Raw genomic sequence first — 19,228 nt, 5'->3', positions numbered from 1 at the left:
ACGGAAGCCGGGAGAGGACATGGGACTGAATCGTGAGCGCGAAAGGAGCAATTAAAGGAAAGAATGCAAATCATTTGACTGTTCGATACACACTGATTCAATCTTTTCTTAGAAGTACAGTACACATAGTACAGAAGACAAATACTGTTTAGAAGAATTCGATTTTTATAGTAAACTGATTATAATTCAGCCCAATTGACCCCTTTCTCTGAATAATAATGCTAGTAATTATTTTGGATAGCACCATTCATACAATGCAGCTCAAGGTGCTTTACATTAAATTGTTTACATGTATACACATAAAAAAAATCAACAAATTAAACAATTAAATTGTGGCACACAAAACATGAAAATCCAATAAAACAGGGTGGAATAATCATATTAAAATCTAATATGAGATTAAATTAAATAAGAGTAAACTTGCAGTAAGAATTAGGAGATATGAAAAGACTACTTAAAAGCAAGATGAAAGAGGTGAGGCATAAGTTGTTTTTTAAAGCTGACTGAAGTCCCTCTTGTTGCAATAAAGTTCCATAGCATAGGATAATAAACTCATAACTAAATGCAGAATACCACACAGCGTCAATCGATTTGTACGAAAGGCGCACTCTTCCATTATTTCTGCCTGCTTATCTTGAGTAAAAGGTCGGGTACACCGTGGACATGTCTCCAGTCTATTGGAAGGCAGGCACATATAGACAGAGAACCATTCACACTCACACTCACACCTACGGGTGAGTTAGAGCCACACAGGCACAGTGACAGCAGGTGGATTTTGCACCTCGAGCTGTCTTGCTGATGGTGCTAACCACTCCACCACCTGTACAGTCTTATGTGTGCACAGTGTTTAGTTTGGTGGACTACACCTGCAGTTGTACTCCACATCTGCAAAAGGTTCAGAATGTATGCCGACAGCCGATGATCTGAAATGAAGACAAAGACAACGGACTGATGCTGCATCTCACTGCTGTGTTTTTAACATTCCTCTGATTGGCTCAGGGGAACCACCAGTCACAGGTCAAATAAAGGTGACGTCACTGTTACTAATTGGCCCAAAGGGGGACTGCATTATTCATCAAGGACAGCATGTTTAGCGTTGTTGTGTGCTATTCCGTGTTAGAACGAGCTGCATCTTTTGAGTCAATGCAATGCAACAAGATTTTAGCGTGTAAGCTGCTGACCATTTAAATTATAAATAAATTATAATTATAATTATATGTCCACATGATGGTAGCCCTTTAACAGATGAAAATATGGGTTTGTTTACTGCTACTACTACAAAACTTCAGCAGATGATCAAATTAAAAGAGTTAAAGAAAAAACTAGATCCACTTACTGGTCGTTTGTGGAGCTTTTAACTGGTCGTCACCATCTTCATCAGCAGTTCTAAGACTGAGATGCAGCTGAAATCCTAACCCTAACCCTAACCAGTAAAAAAGTTTCTAAGATGTCTTCGTCAAACAACTATTTCCAAAGTCAAGAATGAACTTTCCCATCAGTAGTTAGACATAAGGCGACATTTTGGGAGATTCGCTTGCTCACTTTCTTGCCCAGATTTAGATGAGAGGATTGAAACCATGTTCATATCTGTCTTTTAATATGAAGAGAAGATGATGTGTTGCTGTACAGGGGGGTTGTGTGCCAGGCTATTTCCTGGCAGGGACAGGTTGCCTGGCAACCATGCGGAGACTCCAGGAAGTTAGTGTTCCTGGCCAAAAAAATAGTCCACCACAACCCTCTGTAAAAACCATAACACTGGTTTTTGCACGGATTGAACGTGTTATTTAACAAACTTCAGAGGGCGTTTCCAATCTTTATGCTAAGCTATGCTAACAACTCACTTGCCAGAATTAACAATGGCACCCACGGATGTGTTGAAACTTTAAGGGTCAGGAAAAGACCATGTTTTGGCTAAAATACCCGGTTTTATTGTCACGAACATGGCTCATCTAAGATAAGATAAGTTTATCAATCCCCCGCCGGGGACATTAGGGTGTTACAGACAGCAGCAATAGTAGCAGGAGTATAAAAAAATATAATTGCTAATTGGTAAATTTAGAAAATTGCACATGATAAGGTATGGATAATTAAGTACAGTGTTTTGTACTATTGCACAGTAGATAAACATATGTAACACAGTAATTAGTAGTTGTCACACAACCACCATCCTCTCCTCATCCTTACGAGAAACTCATAAACATGTACTGATAATCTGAACTACATCACTTTTATACCTACTGTAAAAATGTCATGACACATCTGAAAAGAACTGATTTAATGTATCCGTGGTTCGCAGAAATGCCAACATTTAATTCAGGCGACTGGGCCGCCAACCAGCTTATTTCCCATAATGTCGTTCTACTCCCTTAACAAATCAGATGCAACAATTTAATCATTGTCCAGCATCCTCACCGTGCTGAGTAATGAATAAGAAATGGGTGTGGGGGCGCTTTCTCACCAACCCTGCCTTGAAGGGTGAGGCTACATGATGTCACCCCCTCACATCAATAACAGCCTTATAATGGAAAACAATCTGCAGAGCTCCAATCTCGATGGGGCTGACTTCCTCCAACAAATGAGCCCCAGTCTGCCGCCCACTACACAAGGACAGGACGTAACACTCTTTTGCGAGCTGATTTACATCTAAATAAATACAGGCCTAGACCAAACAATGTGCGGACCCAAAAGAGGAACCGGCGTCTCTCCTCTGGGCACGTCCAATTTATATTGACCGATCCAGCCAAGCTGCAGGGCACGATAAGACGGAGATGAGGCATTGTGCAGGAGTCAGCCTGCTCTGATTCGCTGCCACACTCACAAAGTGAGCACAGAGAAACTATGGCAGGAGAACAAGGGGATGAAGAAGTGAAAATACATAAGTATACAAGAGTATTCCCCATTGTTAAAACCAGTATTTGCCACCAATCAGTTTTTTGGGTTTCTGAAGGCTGATTTTTTTTTTTTAGTTGTGGTTGTTAACGTGTTTTTAAAAGAAGAGGAGGTGTTCATCGCTTTCATTAGCTTTATGTTTATTTACATAAGACTATATGTGGTCATTTAGGTTCAGGCCTTTTGCAGCTTTCATCTCATTAATCCAAACTTTTACTTACAATAGCAGTAGCAGTATAAAGATTTTATAACATGTATGACCTGTGTCATTACAAGTTTGTTTTCCTACACTATCATTCATATCAGCCTCCTCTTAGAGGTGCTGACAGACACATTCATAAACACTTAAATCTGCTTACAAAACATTACAGTGTATTATTAAACATGCATTCAATCTTTATTATGCCTGTACATGCTAAACAGTGGGCGTTTAAGTGAAGTGTTACCCAGAAACGTACTGTATTTATATATCTCTGGTGGAATATAGGTTGACAAAACGCTCCTTCAAAGGGAAATCATGCAAGGTTGCATGTTCCTGTTAATAAAGACTGCTTAACATGTCTGCACTGACACCTCCATGTGGAGCATATGGTGCATCCAGTCACATTTACAGTATATTTCTTATCGGCTGCAAGAGGGCTGGAGGTTATTGTTGCTGTTACACATTGTATGAAAGCAGCCTCTGTTTGGGCGCTCCATCACTTCTTTGCATCTGACCTTGTCTTAGCGCAACATCACCACAACAAATGTGAATCTTACAGTGCTTTTTTATTCTACATGGTGGAGTTTCCTTTTCCTTGCAGCCTCTCCGGGGCCTCATTTAAGCATCACCCACAAAAAGGCCTCTGAAAGTCTTATCAGTTCCTCAGCTGGGTCGTGAGGCACCCATAACGCGTTAATCCCGTCCTTCCACGAACAAGCGGATCCAGGGTCCCCGCAGTCGCAACCAATTACTGTCTGCAGACGGCTGATGCAGGCCAGACTTCACCGGGCTTAGCTCAACGCCAAACCTGGAGCCTCCTGAAGCCACCGAACCTCCTCTTCCTGTCTGTCTGTGCACTTCATCCTGCTCTGTCTTCTTAGGTCAAATTATGACTGCCACATGTTCATTTTTCTGCTTTTTTGCTCCATTAAATCAGAACTTTTCTAGCAATGTTACCACATTTCAATACTTAAATCACATACTCCCTTATTTATAAGTCATTTTATTTTTATATCTACAAGGTCGATCAATAGTCAGTGTCTAAATACCTTGAACATTATGAGTAAGATGCACTTTGATGAATATTTATCAATCAAACCAAATGATCTGCAGTATCCTAGTTTCTATGTGAGGCAGATAAACTCTAATGCAACATTCTGATGATGAGTATTTTTATTTTGAAGCTTGGTTTCAGTCAAGTTTTAAGTTTTTTGCGTTGTGGAGTTCCTTTGTGTTGATGCTGTCCACGTTATCCATTAAGAAGAACACATTTGTGGAGGAGCTTGACCAGAAACCCATCAACTGTAGTTTCAATATATTAATAAAATAATGTTGACAAAGACAGATCTAAAATTCATAGTGCTAGGTTAATTGGAAAGTATATGGAGGCTCCAGAAACTTTTATAGGCCACAATATGAGCTGTAGAAGCCCAAAGAGCCATTTGTTGCTGTGGAAACTTTGGACTTATCCTCATTTTAAAGGGAAAAACTCTCCAGTGGTCTATCCATAGCATAGTTTATCAGCCAGGGTCAAGCGGGGATTTGGGCCAGTGGCTCGGGGAATGCACTTAGCTAAGGTGGCTGCTCTACCTCTGTTAGCGGGCTCAGGGTGTGGGTCAAGATGGCCGGCATCCACCCGTCCGGCAGTCTGGACCATCAGCCGCCACTCGCTTTGTCCAGGAGACGCTCCTACATCCTCCAAGGCGAGCTTGGATTTCAAAATAGCGCCTTGTGTCAAAAGGGCGCTCGATAACGCAGCGCAGACATCTGCATGGCGTGTGGTTGAGGTGTGTGAGGATCTTTGGTGAAGACATGAAGGTGACAGGACCGCTGTTATCAAGTTCCATTTGAACTGATCAGGCAGGTTCTTGTGTTGTGGCACATGAAAAAGTTTAACCTTGTAAAGTGATGATATATCAGTGTGGTGTTCAAAGCTTGCTGCGCTACCCAGAAATAACCCAAAAAATGTGTTAATGCCACAAAAATGAGAACAGGACTTGGACTTGACTCATGTATGGATTGGCTTACTGGAAACCTTGACTCCCTAAAGAAGTGACTCAACTTGAGACTGAAAGCAACAAAATCAAACAATAAAACAAACTGCGACAGGAAGACCCTGAATGGCCACACGGGGCTGATATTAAAGTATAATGCATTGAAGTACTGCATAAAATACAGTACATAGAGCAGAAACAATCCAGGCAGGTGTGTGTCACGTGGCTGGATGAATCAGCTTCTTCAGTACTCCTCTTCCAGGCAGAGCTTTAAATGGATCTGATCTATGTTGAACTCCTGCCCCCCCATATCCAAAGCTCAATGCCATTGTAATGGAAACTCTCCTCTGTCAGGCCCTTATATTTTTAGGAAAAGCTATTATTGTTCGGCTCCCTTGTCGCTTGCGTGCCCCAGGATGTGTTCCCCCCAACAAGGTCAGGATTCCTGTTTTGTCGTCATTATTCTGCCAGAGAATAGGCAACTCACCCACAATGCTCTCTGTTCGCTGGGGTTCCTGGTTTTGACTTGTTTGTCTTCCATGGATACAAATAGACCTGAGATGGCATTTGGCCGAAGCGAAGTGAAGCCATTGTGGCAGAGAATAGTTTGAATTCAGCCCATCCCAGCTGGAGGTTACACTGAAGTCATCTACTTTAGATGGACCAGGATGTGAGAAGAATGTTCTTATAGTTTATTTCATCCCTGAAGTCTCTAAAGGACCAATGATGCTTTAATAATCAATAATATTACTAATATGTCAGATTCCTGCAGGTGGTAGATATACAATTAACTCATACTTATTTCATATTAAATGACCGACATATAGGCCCATAGCCCATAGATTTTGGTGTTGAAAGCCCCCCAGAAGGACCCTATTGATCCGAGAAGACACGTTTAAGAAGCCACCAACCAAACTCAATACGATTTTTTAAGAATTCATGAAAAAATAAACAAAACTTCACATTTTCTTTATTCATTTAGCTTAAAAAAGTGCTTATTGCCGTCGTACATCGTGGTCAAGTTGAAGCGACGCAAAGACACTTTTTGCAGTGGTTTGATTAATGAACGCTCCTCACATTTTAATTAAGCAGATTTTATAGTATCACGCTTCACTTTTCAAAGAGCTTTCAACAGTCTGTGGACGCTGTGTAACAGTCTCTCCACAGGACAGCACAGGGATTAAGGGAACATTTAAATTAATACTTCTTTTGTATTCCCCTGCTAATGAGATGTAAATATGTCCCCACAGAAGTTTAAAAAAAACCTCTGGACCGGACGAGATGCTGTCTGAGGAGGCTGCTGGGACCATTGAAGCTTGATACTGTGGGACAGCTGCCGCGGCTCCTCTGTCCTCCTGCTGAGAGGGAGCCGATTTTAACAAGCCAGACCCATTGTCTTTTTCCAAGAATGACCAGAGAATGTGGCAACTCCTCGGGTCACATAGTCTTCGCTTGTATGTGTGTGTGTGTGTGTGTGTGTGTGTGTGTGTGTGTGTGTGTGTGTGTGTGTGTGTGTGTGTGTCAGTGTTTGGGGTGAGGGGATGTGGCTGTGGCCCTGTCATTCGCATCTCTATGGGGAGTACATGCCATCAGAGCTAATTACCTGCCTGGAAGGACCAATTAAGACGGCCTCTAATGCCCCCAACAGGATCATCTGCAGAGGGCTTACAGCAGTGCAGGATGGCCGTGAGTGGGAAGAGAGGATGAACCTAAGTATGGGACGGTGGCATGAACAGTGACGCTTGACGTCAACTGTGCAGAGACGCGACTCCTTGTGTCCCATAAACAGCATGTAATCAGTACGAGAGACATCATTACTGCAGAAGGTCTTTGTACTTCCTGTAAATGTACTCAGATCATGCTAAACAGTTTTACTGGACTGAACTCTTACTGTACTTCTTAAATGATTTGAATGTGCTCTCGTTCTTCTAAAGCTGTACTTCTGCCATGAATAATGGTTTAAATGAACTGAGTCAGGGCTGTGTAAAACTCTGCTTTGTAACAACTACATCTGACTGTAGTTTTAATGTTGATTTATTATTTAGTTCCGGCCTTTCTCGCCACCATGAAATGTTGTCATTGTACGTTTCTGGAATGGATGCATTAAATTTGCATGTTTCATACGTATCATATCAAAGTGACGTAATTCAGATTACCGGTACATGTGCCGTATGTGAGCTGAGTTTCTCTTTGAGAAGAGGAGCTGAGTAAGACCACTGAAAGCACAAAATTGGCTATTTTCAATGAGACATCAGGATACTCTCCAACTGTGATTGTGGTGAAAGAACAGGTTATGGTTCTGGAGACAGTGGGACATTTTACAGCTGTGTTTTTGCTTATAAAACCACACATTTTGAGCCAAAATATGTCATGTTTTCTGTCTTTTCATAACCCTAACCAAGTGGTTTTTGTGCCTTAATTACAGCGTTGTCCCTTTATTATTATTCTGTACAGTCACTTGAAGTGTTTCTTACATCAAGCCATATATCAATGTGTGACATTGAGGCTTAATGCGATGCCATTATTTCCATCAATACACAACACTGATAACCTGCTGGATCTTAGTATTATCTGCTTAAAGTAAACATGACTCCTTTTTCAGTCTCGTCTTTGTTTTCATCCAAACAGAATAAATCTAGCAGGATCACACTTTATGAACTGGCGTGTTGTCTATGTTATGCAGTGGCTGCTTTGAATAAACAGTATTGAATAAACAGTCGGCCTCCGCACTCCACCGCCTGCAGTGAGCCATGGGACTGGACAGTTTCACCCTTATCCTCAGACCACGCTTAGTGAAAGTATTATGTGCTGTGAGTGCACAGCGATGCCTTAAGAATGAATCCATTGTGTTTTGGATTCAATGCAGGCCTTTCCTCTGGACCTGCTGTAAAACCCAACACTTTGTTTTTTAAACTGCGCTGCCTTTATTTCTAACAGTACGAGCGTAGCGGTCACAGCTGGACTCCAGCAGCACGGTGAGACAATTACGATAAGACGTGGCCGAGCTGTTCTGTGAACAAACATGGCCACCAAGGCCAGAGGAAGGGAGGAACAATGGAAGCGAGTTACAGCAGACTGGAGGTGTTAGCAGTCTGTCAGTACAGTTACAGCAGTGCTTGTTGGTTTACTGCAAACGAGCTGCGGCTCTTTAAATAGCGACTGTGCATGAAACTCTGCTGATGAGCTTCTGCACATTCAAAAGGTTAATGTCTTACCCAAATATCTGGTACAAATATTTGCTCAGTGCTCAGGAGAAAGCCATTATTGTTAACCCCGAGGTACAATAAACTCATTACTAAACATTTTATTCTTGACTTGCTGCACTGGTGCAGTATGGAGCACTGGTGCCTGTCAACTTCCATTTCTATCACACCTCATTCAACCAAATTGTCATTTTTTTAAATAAAAAGGGACATATATTGATAGAGATCTGGCCAAGCAATACAGATACAGAAACCATATTATGTATATATTAAAATATAATGTGGTAACTGTAACTAAACCATTGTGTAGGTTTATATTAAATAGTAAAACGCTGCAGCTAAATGTTGGTCCTGTAATGAACAATATATTTAATATCTGTGGACTCTTTTAGTATTCTCATTAACATGTTATCTCTTGGGTACATCCATAAATGAATATAATGCACTCTTTATCATTTTATTTCTAGAATCAGAGATGGTCCTGCTAGAAGAAACTGGATATGCTCTTCATTTTCCTTTCTTATTTTAACACAAAGGAAACCTTAAAGCACGTTTCCATCTTCCAAAACCAATTCTACCTCTTTAAACCTCCGTCCCGCTGATGTCAGTGGAGGACACTGGTGATGTTATTAAGGTGAAATACAGGTCCTGGATCTGTGGATAAACAGATTTGAACCAGGTTGCTCGGGCCAAATGTTCCTCTTTACAGAATTAGACATTTGGTGTGTTGACAATATGTTTCCATCCAACGTCATCTAAATCCCAATAAACTGCAACATGTGTCGCTCAGCAGGGCGTTTCATTGCACCATCACATATGATGATGCGTTTAATGTCACTGCTGTATATTTAATCAGCTTACATGCATTTTATTGCTGGTTTTGTCACATTTCTGTTTTTGGTTTGTGACTTTGAGCTTTGACATGAACACTAGCATGTTAGCATTACCACTGTGTGTGTGTGTGTGTGTGTGTGTGTGTGTGTTAGTATGCTGATAGCGTTGATCTTAAAGTGATACTGAGTCTAAGTGCAGCATTAGATTATGCTAAATGCTAACATCAGCGCGTTAGCATTATCACTGCGTGTGTGTTAGCATGCTGATGTTAGCATTTAGCTTAAAAATAACACTGAGCCTATGTAAGGTCTCAGAGCAGCTAGCTAACATGGCTGTAGGCTGTTTTTGTTTATTTTAACATGACAAAACACACTAATCTATCATTTTTCTTTCAAATGCTTTAATCGACATTCAGTCTCTTTTGGCAAAATGCTAGCCTCACATTTTAGATTCAGTATTTTCTATTGAGGTTCCACTTAAATCACTGCAGATGGAGATCATGATCACTGTTATCGTCACAGATAATTTTATGAGTCTGTGTCTTTTGAATAATTCAACATAATCTTACATGGGCAAGGCTACATAACTAAACCTGTGTTTTTTCATCTTTATTCACAATGAATTCCTGTCCTGAAAAACCTATTTGTGCATTATGAGCTAATGAATGATTCAGTTTCACATGTGAGAATAATGAAAAATCCTTCAACGGATCGATTGAAATGAAATTGAGTTGACCCCCAGGCTGAGGTCAGGAGCCCCAAATGCCACTTCAGCCAAACTTAACCCCCGCCTGAGCACCCTGTGTGTCCTCGATCTGGTCTGACAGCAGCCGTTGTTTTTGGGGGAGGGAGGGAGGAACTCGTGTCCCCTGACGGCTCACTCGAGGGTGACGGTTTGGAAAGTCCACTTTGACCTTTGACGTGGTTGCCCCCCCATCCCCCTCACCATCTCAGAGGCTTGTCTCTGGCTGCCTGACCTTTCAAATGACCTCTGGACACTGTCCATGTCACTCATGTTTTGCTGTTTGGCATGTTCGGCTTTGAACAGCAGCAAGATCTGCAGCTAAATACCGACATCAGGTTTAGACAAGAAGGGGGTTTCTGTGTTTGATGTCATGATGAAGCTGTGCTCAAGGAAGCAAACAAGACAAGAAGCTTGGTTTTTGAACACTAAACTGTGCATGGATCAGTTTTATTCTTCAGGAAACTGCTGATTCCTTAAAGCACTGTCCTCCATTCAGACATTAGTAATTCACTGTAATAAGAGCTGGTGAGCTTTAGAATACATTGTGTTTTACAGCCCTGTAGTGCCCCCTAACGCCTAACCACAGTACAGCAACAGACACAGAAGGTGCATTTTGAGGTCTAATTTGCAGGTAATGTTTGAAACAGCGGTGGATGGGAATGGAAATATATCACAAACCTCCATGTTTCAGGTTTCACTTTCATTCTAAACACGTAATTAACACTCTGTCTGTGTTTTAGCTGCAGTACCACATGAGCACAAAGTGTTGTCCTGGTCTCGTCTATGGAGTTTGGGATTTGGGGTGACGAACAGATGCTCCCCAAATAATTTAAGACATTGGTTAGCCAGGGGAATGGTGCTGACCTGGTTACTGTCATAGGAATGAGTAGCAGAACACTGATAATATGCAGAGGAGGAAACAAAAGAAAAGGAAGATGTAGAGCAACAGATGTTGATGAAAATGGAAAAGAAAGCTCATGTAAACGATGGATAAAGAATCAGAAACAAAATGTTTTAATGGAAACCTTTTAGTACATTTATCTTACAATTTTTGCTCTCTAATGGCAAACATACAAAGCATTTATTCAAAAATGAAAAAGATAAGAGAACTGTGGGAACAGCATTATGAACAAAACACAGTGAAATATATTTACAACAGGATGTGACAGATATACAACCTTCTGTTGATGCTTGTCTGAAATACAGATCCAGCTGATGCATATCAGGGCCCTTTATGTGAACAAAGTTGGTCCATGTTCACCATCTGGAGGCGACTCTGGAAACTGCTGCACTGTCTGAACTCCAGACCAGTGAAAGACAAGAGGATTTAATCTTATAAATGGTCCTCATGGTCACTCGGAAAACCAATTTTCTAGCTAGACAAATGCAGACAATTTTCATTTCAGTTAACAGATTTTCTATTTTTTCAAAACAGTTTGATTAGAAACAGTTCCTGGTCTCAACAGAGCAGATTTTCATGAATCTTTTTGACAGTCTTCGTCAGGAGGTTCCTGGCCGGACTGAACGAGGCCACAATCTCTTCAATCTGTTGCATCCTGCAAATACATGAAAACATTAAATACTGTTTGTTTGTGGTGTTTTGGTGGATTCCTGACCGCAGAGGCTCACAAAGTTGTGTAACGCTGCTTAAATATTCATCATTGCACTACCTCAACACGTTGTTTGAGTGCTTTTAAAGCTGCGGCACCCTCCACCCAAAACACTGCTTCACTTATTTTAAAAGGGTCAAACTCACGTTGTGCTCCCGATCATGTTTTTGAAGCTCTGCACTTGAAGGACGTAGAGGTGGTTGGTCAAACTGACGGAGAACACCACCTCAAACTTAGAAAATGTCCTGAGACTGCTGAAGACAATGTGGACTCTAGAGGAAGAAAAAGAAGAAAGGATCTTATGTAATGTAGCTTAATTTCTGAAAATGAGTTAACTGATTAACCACAGACCATAAAAACATACAAAATACAAAATAAAAAAATCTGCTCTATATATGAAACATTGACTTGAGGGCCAAATCACCTTTAACCATTATATTACAGGTCTGAGGCTAAATTAATAAGACTGTTGTGCTAAATACTGTAAGCTCTATCTAGCTTTTATGAGGAGGAGTTCTTACTGGGTGTCGACACAGCTGATGCTGACAATACCGAGCCTCAGACCCCCCCACATTGTCAGCAGACGTAGCTCCTCTCCCAGCAGACGACAGCGACTCACCGCCAGGCCCACGTCATGGAGCAGCTGCATGCAACACGACACATGATACCATTCAAAGTTTCAGTGCAACTGGGTAAAATGTTATTTCCACCATGACAAGAGGACACATTTGAGACATGATAATACTTTTTAATATCCTAAAATAGCACAAATTCAGGGTCTTAAACAAGTCTACCATAAACAAGATAAGCTCAACATGCAGCGGCACATGCGACCATCTCTCAGCTAACAAAACAAACACTGACCTCTGGAACATGTCTGCTGTTTGGATACTTCTCCACCCAGGCAGCTCCTCCCTCAGTGTACTGAGAGAGCAGTTTGTGAACGAGGCAGGCGTGGCCCTGCGACTTCTCATCTGGTTAGAAAACAAAATACACAGAAGGTGTTTTTACAAATTACCAGCGACAAGACTGAGCGCTGTCCTGCATGTTCAAGGTGCCAGCAGACATTAAACGTACTCTCGTTATAAAGAACGCACTGAAAAACTGCCAGAGATTTACATTACATCCATTCGACATGGAAGGTAGTCCGACAGGTGAGCAGATTTGAAGCCATGTTAAACCAAACGCACAATCTTTAACACAGATTCCACACAGATCTAACAAATGACCAGTCACGACGTACTGCTTCTTGTACTGTTTTGTCTCACCATCGAGTTGATGTCTGAATGTGATGTGTGATATTTTCCTCTCAGACTGCTTATCAGCATCATTTCCTTCAAAAGCAAAAAAAGGGAAAACATCATTATTGGAAAAATATTAGATGTTGCTTGAACCAAATGTCTATCAAAAATCTTACCATTGGACTGTTCAAACACCAGCTGAAGATGGAAGGTCTCATGGAGAAAAGTGAACACCGTGCAGTTGTCTCCCTTCTCTCCAAACTTCCATTCATTCAGCCTGCGGCGAGAAAAATACAAAAAGGTTAATGTCTTTGTGCACAAAAGCTATTTATTGTGAAGACAAACATATGGTGCACACACATGTTAAAACAGTAAAATAAAAGAAACCGACGTGTGCAGCACGGCGAGGTGGCTCTCGAGCTTCCTCGTCTCAGCTTTCAGCCTCTTCACTTTGTTTGAATTCGGCTTCATCTGCATCTCCAATTCAGATATTTGTCTGCGGCAGGAACAAAGAAAAGCATAAGAAACGTTTCTGTATCTACAGCATCTTAAGATGAGAACGATACTTGTTACTATTCTCAGCTTACCGTTCATCATCAGCCAGGGCCTCTGTGACTCTCTGCATTTCTGAGGGGAAAAATAAATAAATTCAAGCACAAACAAACACAACAAACAAGTGGAAAAATGAAGTGACGTGACAAATTACCTTCCTGAAGTGATTTCAGACTTGGTGAGTCCTTGAAGCCTTTTTCTTCAACTGCAGCAAGTTCTGAAGGAAGGAAAGAGAGACGGAAGGTGTTACTGCTGATTCACCGTCTGGTCTGCGTGTCCCTTGTAGCAACAATCAACACCGACTGCGTTGTCAGTCTATCATACAGAGAAAGCTGTGAAGCCGGCGGCCATGAGTCATTTTCCCACTGAGGCCATACCTGTTTCTAACTGATGAATACAGTCATCCAAGCTTTTTATCATCTCATCCGCTTCCTTGATTGTTCCTCTCAACCTCTGTTGCTCCTCCTGAAAAGATAAAAAATGTCGATAACCTTCGACGCTCTCAAAAGATCCCCAGCGTTGTAACTGAGTCTTCCTGCGTGAAGGCTCTTACCTGGTTAGCCTGCACGAGGTCGGAGTACAGCGCCTCCTTCATTTCATGTGACTGAACTTTGCTCGTCTTTCTGAACAGGTTATTTCTCTCTTTTAGTTTTGCGCCAAAAGATTTGAGCTGAAAAGCAAACACAGTCAGGATCAGGAATAAGATCTTAGTTGAGACTCTTCGTGCTGCTTCCTTATGGGACAATCACAAAAAGTCCTTTTAGAATTCACACTGCCCGTGCGACAGCAAATACATCAGGTGAAAAAAAAAAGCTTTTCATACCTCGCTTTCTGAAGCATTACTCATTTCCTCCCACAGAGGTCTATTGACAATCTTCAGTGGTTTGTCTAGATCCTGCATGCGCTCCTTCAGCCTAAGAGGAGGACAAAACCAGCCTGTCTTTGAGCTTCAGTCCTATTATCTGGATCATCAGACACAGCTTGAAACACTGCAACATATGCATTCAGCTTTAAACTTAAAATGAGACGTGAACACCTCTGATGGAAGATGAGATGGTGATAAACTACTTTATGCATACATTTAATCTTAGTCATTACTGTGTTGTACAGTCTTTAGCATACATACCCCTCCACCTTCTCTGTGAGGTTCAGGACGTTTGTCTCATACACCATCTGTTTTGGACGGTTGATGTGCCTGTCTTTCAGTAAATCCATCGGCGTGCGATCTGTGTCTGACAAAAGCTGCAAAAAGAAAAAGAAAAGTCACGTCGCTGCATTCGGCTGCTGCTTTTCATACATTTCTTTTCAAATAAGCTTTACTTACTCTGCCAGGAAGGACACTTTGCCGAGGATTGTGGATGACAAAGTCGATGTTGAAGAGCTTAAAGAACTCTAACACTGTTATGGTGCCATCATCGAATTTCTGTAACCAAAACAATGAAGGTATTAAATAACTGATGTGATAAAATTAATATTCTCAAGATGTATTTGTGAATATATCAAAAGTATACCCTCTGCATGTCACTGGCGTAGTCTTCAAGCTGAGATTCAAACAGGCTTTGTTTGAAAGCTGAAAAAATAATAAGAAGGAAAGCAGAATTATATCAGGAAAACATCACAAATGAAGGATCTTAATGATTCACACTACGTGAACCCATCAGGACTTACTTGATTCAAACGTAGCCTCACATCTGATGCTGGCCGTGTGACTGCTGTTGGAGTCATCTGTGGACTGTGTGGTCATGGTTGGAGCTGTGGTAATGTTACCGTCACACTCGACAAGATGAGCCTGTGGTCCCTGATAAAGGGACAAAGGGGGAAAATAGAGAGACAAATGAAGAATTTCTTCAAAAAATGAAATCATAACAGTAAACTTATATAATTCACTGTAAAGTCTCAAATCAAAGTCAGGATTTACAGAACCCTTACATGACCTACCATTTCAAAGTCAGTGGCCGTCTCACCGGATGTTTTCATTTTCTTCTCATCCTCCATGCTGTTTTCATCTCCTGGCAAAGGTCTCTTTTTTCCATGGACAGCACTGATGAAGTCCTGATCAAACATGTCATCCTCTGCAGCTCCATCCATGTAGAAGTTCTGGGAAGGGCTCACTTTTTCAGGACTCCTTGTGTCCAGAATTTCTGTCGTTTCTTCACAGCTGCCAAGCTCTTCATCGTAAATGTCGCTCACATCGCCGTCGAAGCTGCTCAGTTGATTGGTAACATTGACAGTGATGGTCCTTGTATGCTCTTCCATCGATTTTGCTTTCTTTGAATCATCAGGTTTGCTTCTTTTGGGCAGTTTCGGCTTAAAGCCTCCCACTGAGAGTCTTGACATGAGCTGTTTAGTCTTCAAGTTGAAAGGAGTTGCAGTAGTAGTTGAGGGTTGTTCTTCTTCCATAAGACACTGAGCTTGTGTATTTTCTTCAGTGTTTATCAAACCCATTTCCAGTTCAGGCTGCATTGCAGGAAGGGATTTAGTTTTGCCTTCTGAGTTTTTGTCCACGTCGTGTTCCAGCTGAGGCAAAGGTGCTGTGCAGCTGTCAGTAGCCATGGTGTCAGGAGCAGTATTTACCATGTGGCTCAAACGCCTGACTTTCGAATGAAGATCGGCTAAACTGATTCGTCTAGACTTCGGTGCAGGCGCTGCATCGACATCGTGGTCAACAACACTGGGTGAAGAAGTCTGATTTCTTTGTTCCAGTTTCTTCCTGTTATCAGTTTCATTTGAGTCAAGACAATCAGGAAGGTTTGTGATTTCCACGCGATCAGGGCTGGATGATCCCAGTGCTCCACTGCTCGGCTGTGAAGTCACCTTTGTTTTACTCGAATGGTCAGATTTCAGGTGCACATCCAGTGGGGAAGAAAGGCTTTGAGGGGGCTCATCTGTGCACGTTTGCCCCAAAATGTTGCCTGTTTGAGCTTCAGTCATATCCATGTTTACACTGTCCTCTAGACAGTCCGTCGTGGTTTTATTCACTGGATTAAAACCTGGAACTTCCTCCTCAGTATCGACTTTGGGCTTGTGTGTTTCAAGTTGGTCCAGGAAGCCATGTGTGTCTACAGTTTCCTGAGGGGACAGAGCAGCAGAAGCCACTGCTTTGGTGATGATAGGATTAGCCCAGGGACCACTCATCCTAGACAGGGAGTTTTTAAATCCTGGATCCAAAGTGTGTGCTGAAGAAGATTGATTTCCACCCGGGTGACATGTCTCACTTTGTCTCTTCTTCACAGATAAAGGAAAATCCAAGTCTTCACGCGTGGATAAAACGTTAGAATCTCGGTGTGGAAGAACTGAATCTGACGCTGAATTGCTGGCAATGTTTACAGTGTGACTTCGTGTCACATCCATGTCTGCATCATTTGAGGTGCATCGCACTGTTTTCTCTCCCCATCTAGGTAAAAAGTCCACAGTTTGATTTGACTGTGGGTCCAAATCGGTGGCAATGTTTACAGTGTGACTTTGTGTCACATCCATTGCTGCATCATTTGCACTGAACCTCACCGTTTTCTCCCCACAACCAGGTAAAAAGTCTGTATTTTGAGACTGCAGTTCTAAAGTGGTGGCAATGTTTACAGTGTGACTTCCTGTCACATCCATGGCTGCATCGTTTGCAGTGAACCTCACCGTTTTCTCTCCACAAGCAGGTAAAAAGTCCACATTTTGGTTTGACTGTGGGTCCAAATCGATGGCGATGTTCACAGTGTGACTTTGTGTCACATCCATGGCTGCATCATTTGCACTGAACCTCACCGTTTTCTCTCCACAAGCAGGTAAAAAGTTCATCTTTCGGTGAGACTGTGGTTCCATATAAGCAGCAATGTTTGCAGTGTGACTTCCTGTCACATCCATGGCTGCATCATCTGCAGTGAACCTCACTGTTTTCTCTCCACAAGCAGGTAAAAAGTCCACATTTTGGTGTGACTCTGGGGCAAAATTGGTAGCAATATTTACAGTGTGACTTTGTGTCACATCCATTGCTGCATCATTTGCACCAAACCTCACTGTTTTCTCTCCACCAGCAGGTATAAAGTCCACATTCTGGTGAGACTGTGGATGAAAATCAGTGGCAATGTTTACAGTGTGACTCTGTGTCACATCCATGGCTGCATCACTTGCAGTGAACCTCACTGTTTTCTCTCCACATGTAGGTAAAAAGCTCACATTTCTGTGTGACTGCAGTCGTAAATCACTGACGATGTTTACAGTGTGACTTTGTGTCACATCCATGCAGGCATCGTCAGCAGTGAACCTCACTGTTTTCTCTCTGCAGTCATCTTCAGCATCAAATCTGACCTGTGGAAGAAAAAAAACAACCGATCACTGCAAGTGTACAGTCACAGAAAACATAAATCTTGATATCACATTTTAAATGAACATCACTAAGTAATTATTGTTGTTAGAGCCAACATAAAAATACTATAACAGATCCAACATAAAAACATACTATGCCACCATTCTCTAAAAGAAATGCAATCCCTGTGGTTCTGCACAGGGATTCATTTTAGATGAATCAATATGTGATACAGTACAGAGCAAATACAGCTCTAAAATGTTTGAATCATTTTAAACACACAGTATTCAGTGTAAGTAGTAAATTCATTCTGCAAAAAACACGGGTTTGAAAACTGAAGTTAGTGAATTTCTAAACTCACCTGATGTCTTTCCACCTTCGTATTTAAAGACGGCTTCAATGAGATTTCCACACCTAATGAGGTGAATGGAGATAAAAAAATGAACAATTCACAAAAATAACTGTGGAAAAGCAACTGCATGATAATTATAATATAACAATTATGACTACTATTTAATAATTGTTTGTTTTGTTTTATATATATGTATCCTGCCAAGTTCTGTACATCATCCTGTTTTTTCATGTCAGTTCCTGTATATTTTATCCCTGTTTCTATCATTGTAAAGTCACTACTGCTTTGTTTTTGTACCAAAAACAACAACAACAACAACAACATAATAATAATTCCAAAAAAAAAAAAAGTTTGCTGTTTCCATACCTGTGCTGTTAAATGACTCCAGTGCTTGCAGTCCTGTATGAGTTTCAGTCATATCCATGTTCACATCATCTTCAGGAGAGATTATATCTCCATTAACTGATGCCCCAAAGTTCCTGGTTATACCTAGTGACCGATTTTCTTTACCAACATCAGTCTTAAACTGGGACAGGAAGTGGTCTGTGCCAACAGTTTTCTTAACGGATGCTGCAGCAGGATGCACCATTGTGGCAATCACAGGATTACCACATGTGGAAGCACGTCCACGATCCAAACCATTTGCTGACGAGCTGGGTGGACCACAAGTCTCACGTTTTCTCTCCTCCACAGAAGAAGCGTTGTTCATTTTTTCACCGGTGTGAATTCGGTTTGGAGGAGTTAATGAACCACTGGCGATGTTTACTGTGTGACTCTGAGTCATGTCCATGAACTCATCACCTGTAGTGAACATTATTGTTTTCTCTCTGCATTCATCTTTTGTATCAAGGTTGACCTGAAGAAGAAAAGACACTGTGTTATCTCATACTCACTAAAACCTGACGTCCACACGTAATCTTCAATAAGCATTAAAACAAACCCTTTGAAAGCTCTACTGATGCACATTAATAGCGACTCAAGATTGGAGAGTAATTCTAACAGCACAGTAAACTAATAATAAAACTCACCTTGTGTCTCTGATGAGAAGCGTGCAGAGAAGGATTCCTCAGAGATGTCATAACTAAATTTGGAAATTGAAATGTTATTTAAAGTGTATTCAACCAAAATAATACCAGAATCCCCAAAAAACACAAGATGCCATGAATTAAGTGAAAGCAAGAAATGCATTTAGTCCATCAGACTATTAGTGGATAGAAATTCAATACCTTTCAGGTTGACTGAAGGCAGCGTGTTAGTGCCCTGCTGAGGTTTGGTCGCCTCTGCTGTCTGTGACACTCTGCTTTCAGCTTGGG

General features: G+C 41.4%; 1 protein-coding gene across 1 annotated transcript; it reads right to left on the bottom strand.

Moving 5' to 3' along the window:
- Nucleotides 1-11,293: 11,293 nt before the first annotated feature.
- knl1 (kinetochore scaffold 1) lies at nt 11,294-15,525 on the bottom strand. The gene is made up of 16 exons (XM_070988093.1): nt 15,208-15,525; nt 14,938-15,067; nt 14,781-14,839; nt 14,594-14,692; nt 14,396-14,511; nt 14,093-14,183; nt 13,823-13,939; nt 13,636-13,734; nt 13,305-13,336; nt 13,109-13,213; nt 12,894-12,994; nt 12,745-12,810; nt 12,341-12,450; nt 11,998-12,119; nt 11,623-11,748; nt 11,294-11,422 (listed from the first exon to the last, which is right to left on the bottom strand). Exons 1-16 carry the CDS (start codon nt 15,523-15,525, stop codon nt 11,326-11,328), a joined length of 1,788 nt encoding a protein of 595 aa, XP_070844194.1. The 3' UTR covers nt 11,294-11,325.
- Between the last annotated feature and the right edge of the window lie 3,703 nt (nt 15,526-19,228).

Source organism: Chaetodon trifascialis, chromosome 19, assembly GCF_039877785.1.
Source record: "Chaetodon trifascialis isolate fChaTrf1 chromosome 19, fChaTrf1.hap1, whole genome shotgun sequence".
Taxonomy (NCBI): Eukaryota; Metazoa; Chordata; class Actinopteri; order Chaetodontiformes; family Chaetodontidae; genus Chaetodon; species Chaetodon trifascialis.
Note: the sequence above shows the minus strand (reverse complement) of the source record. Positions and strands in the feature narration are given on the sequence as shown.

Bases quoted from the DNA above. Each gene is read 5' to 3' on its own strand.
- knl1 (XM_070988093.1), bottom strand. From the start codon at position 15,525: ATGGAAGAGCATACAAGGACCATCACTGTCAATGTTACCAATCAACTG. The intron at 13,214-13,304 runs GTAAGCTGAGAA...TTCCTGCCGCAG, and splicing joins GCCCTGGCTGATGATGAACG to ACAAATATCTGAATTGGAGA. The intron at 12,120-12,340 runs GTCAGTGTTTGT...TGTTGCATGCAG, and splicing joins ACAGCAGACATGTTCCAGAG to CTGCTCCATGACGTGGGCCT.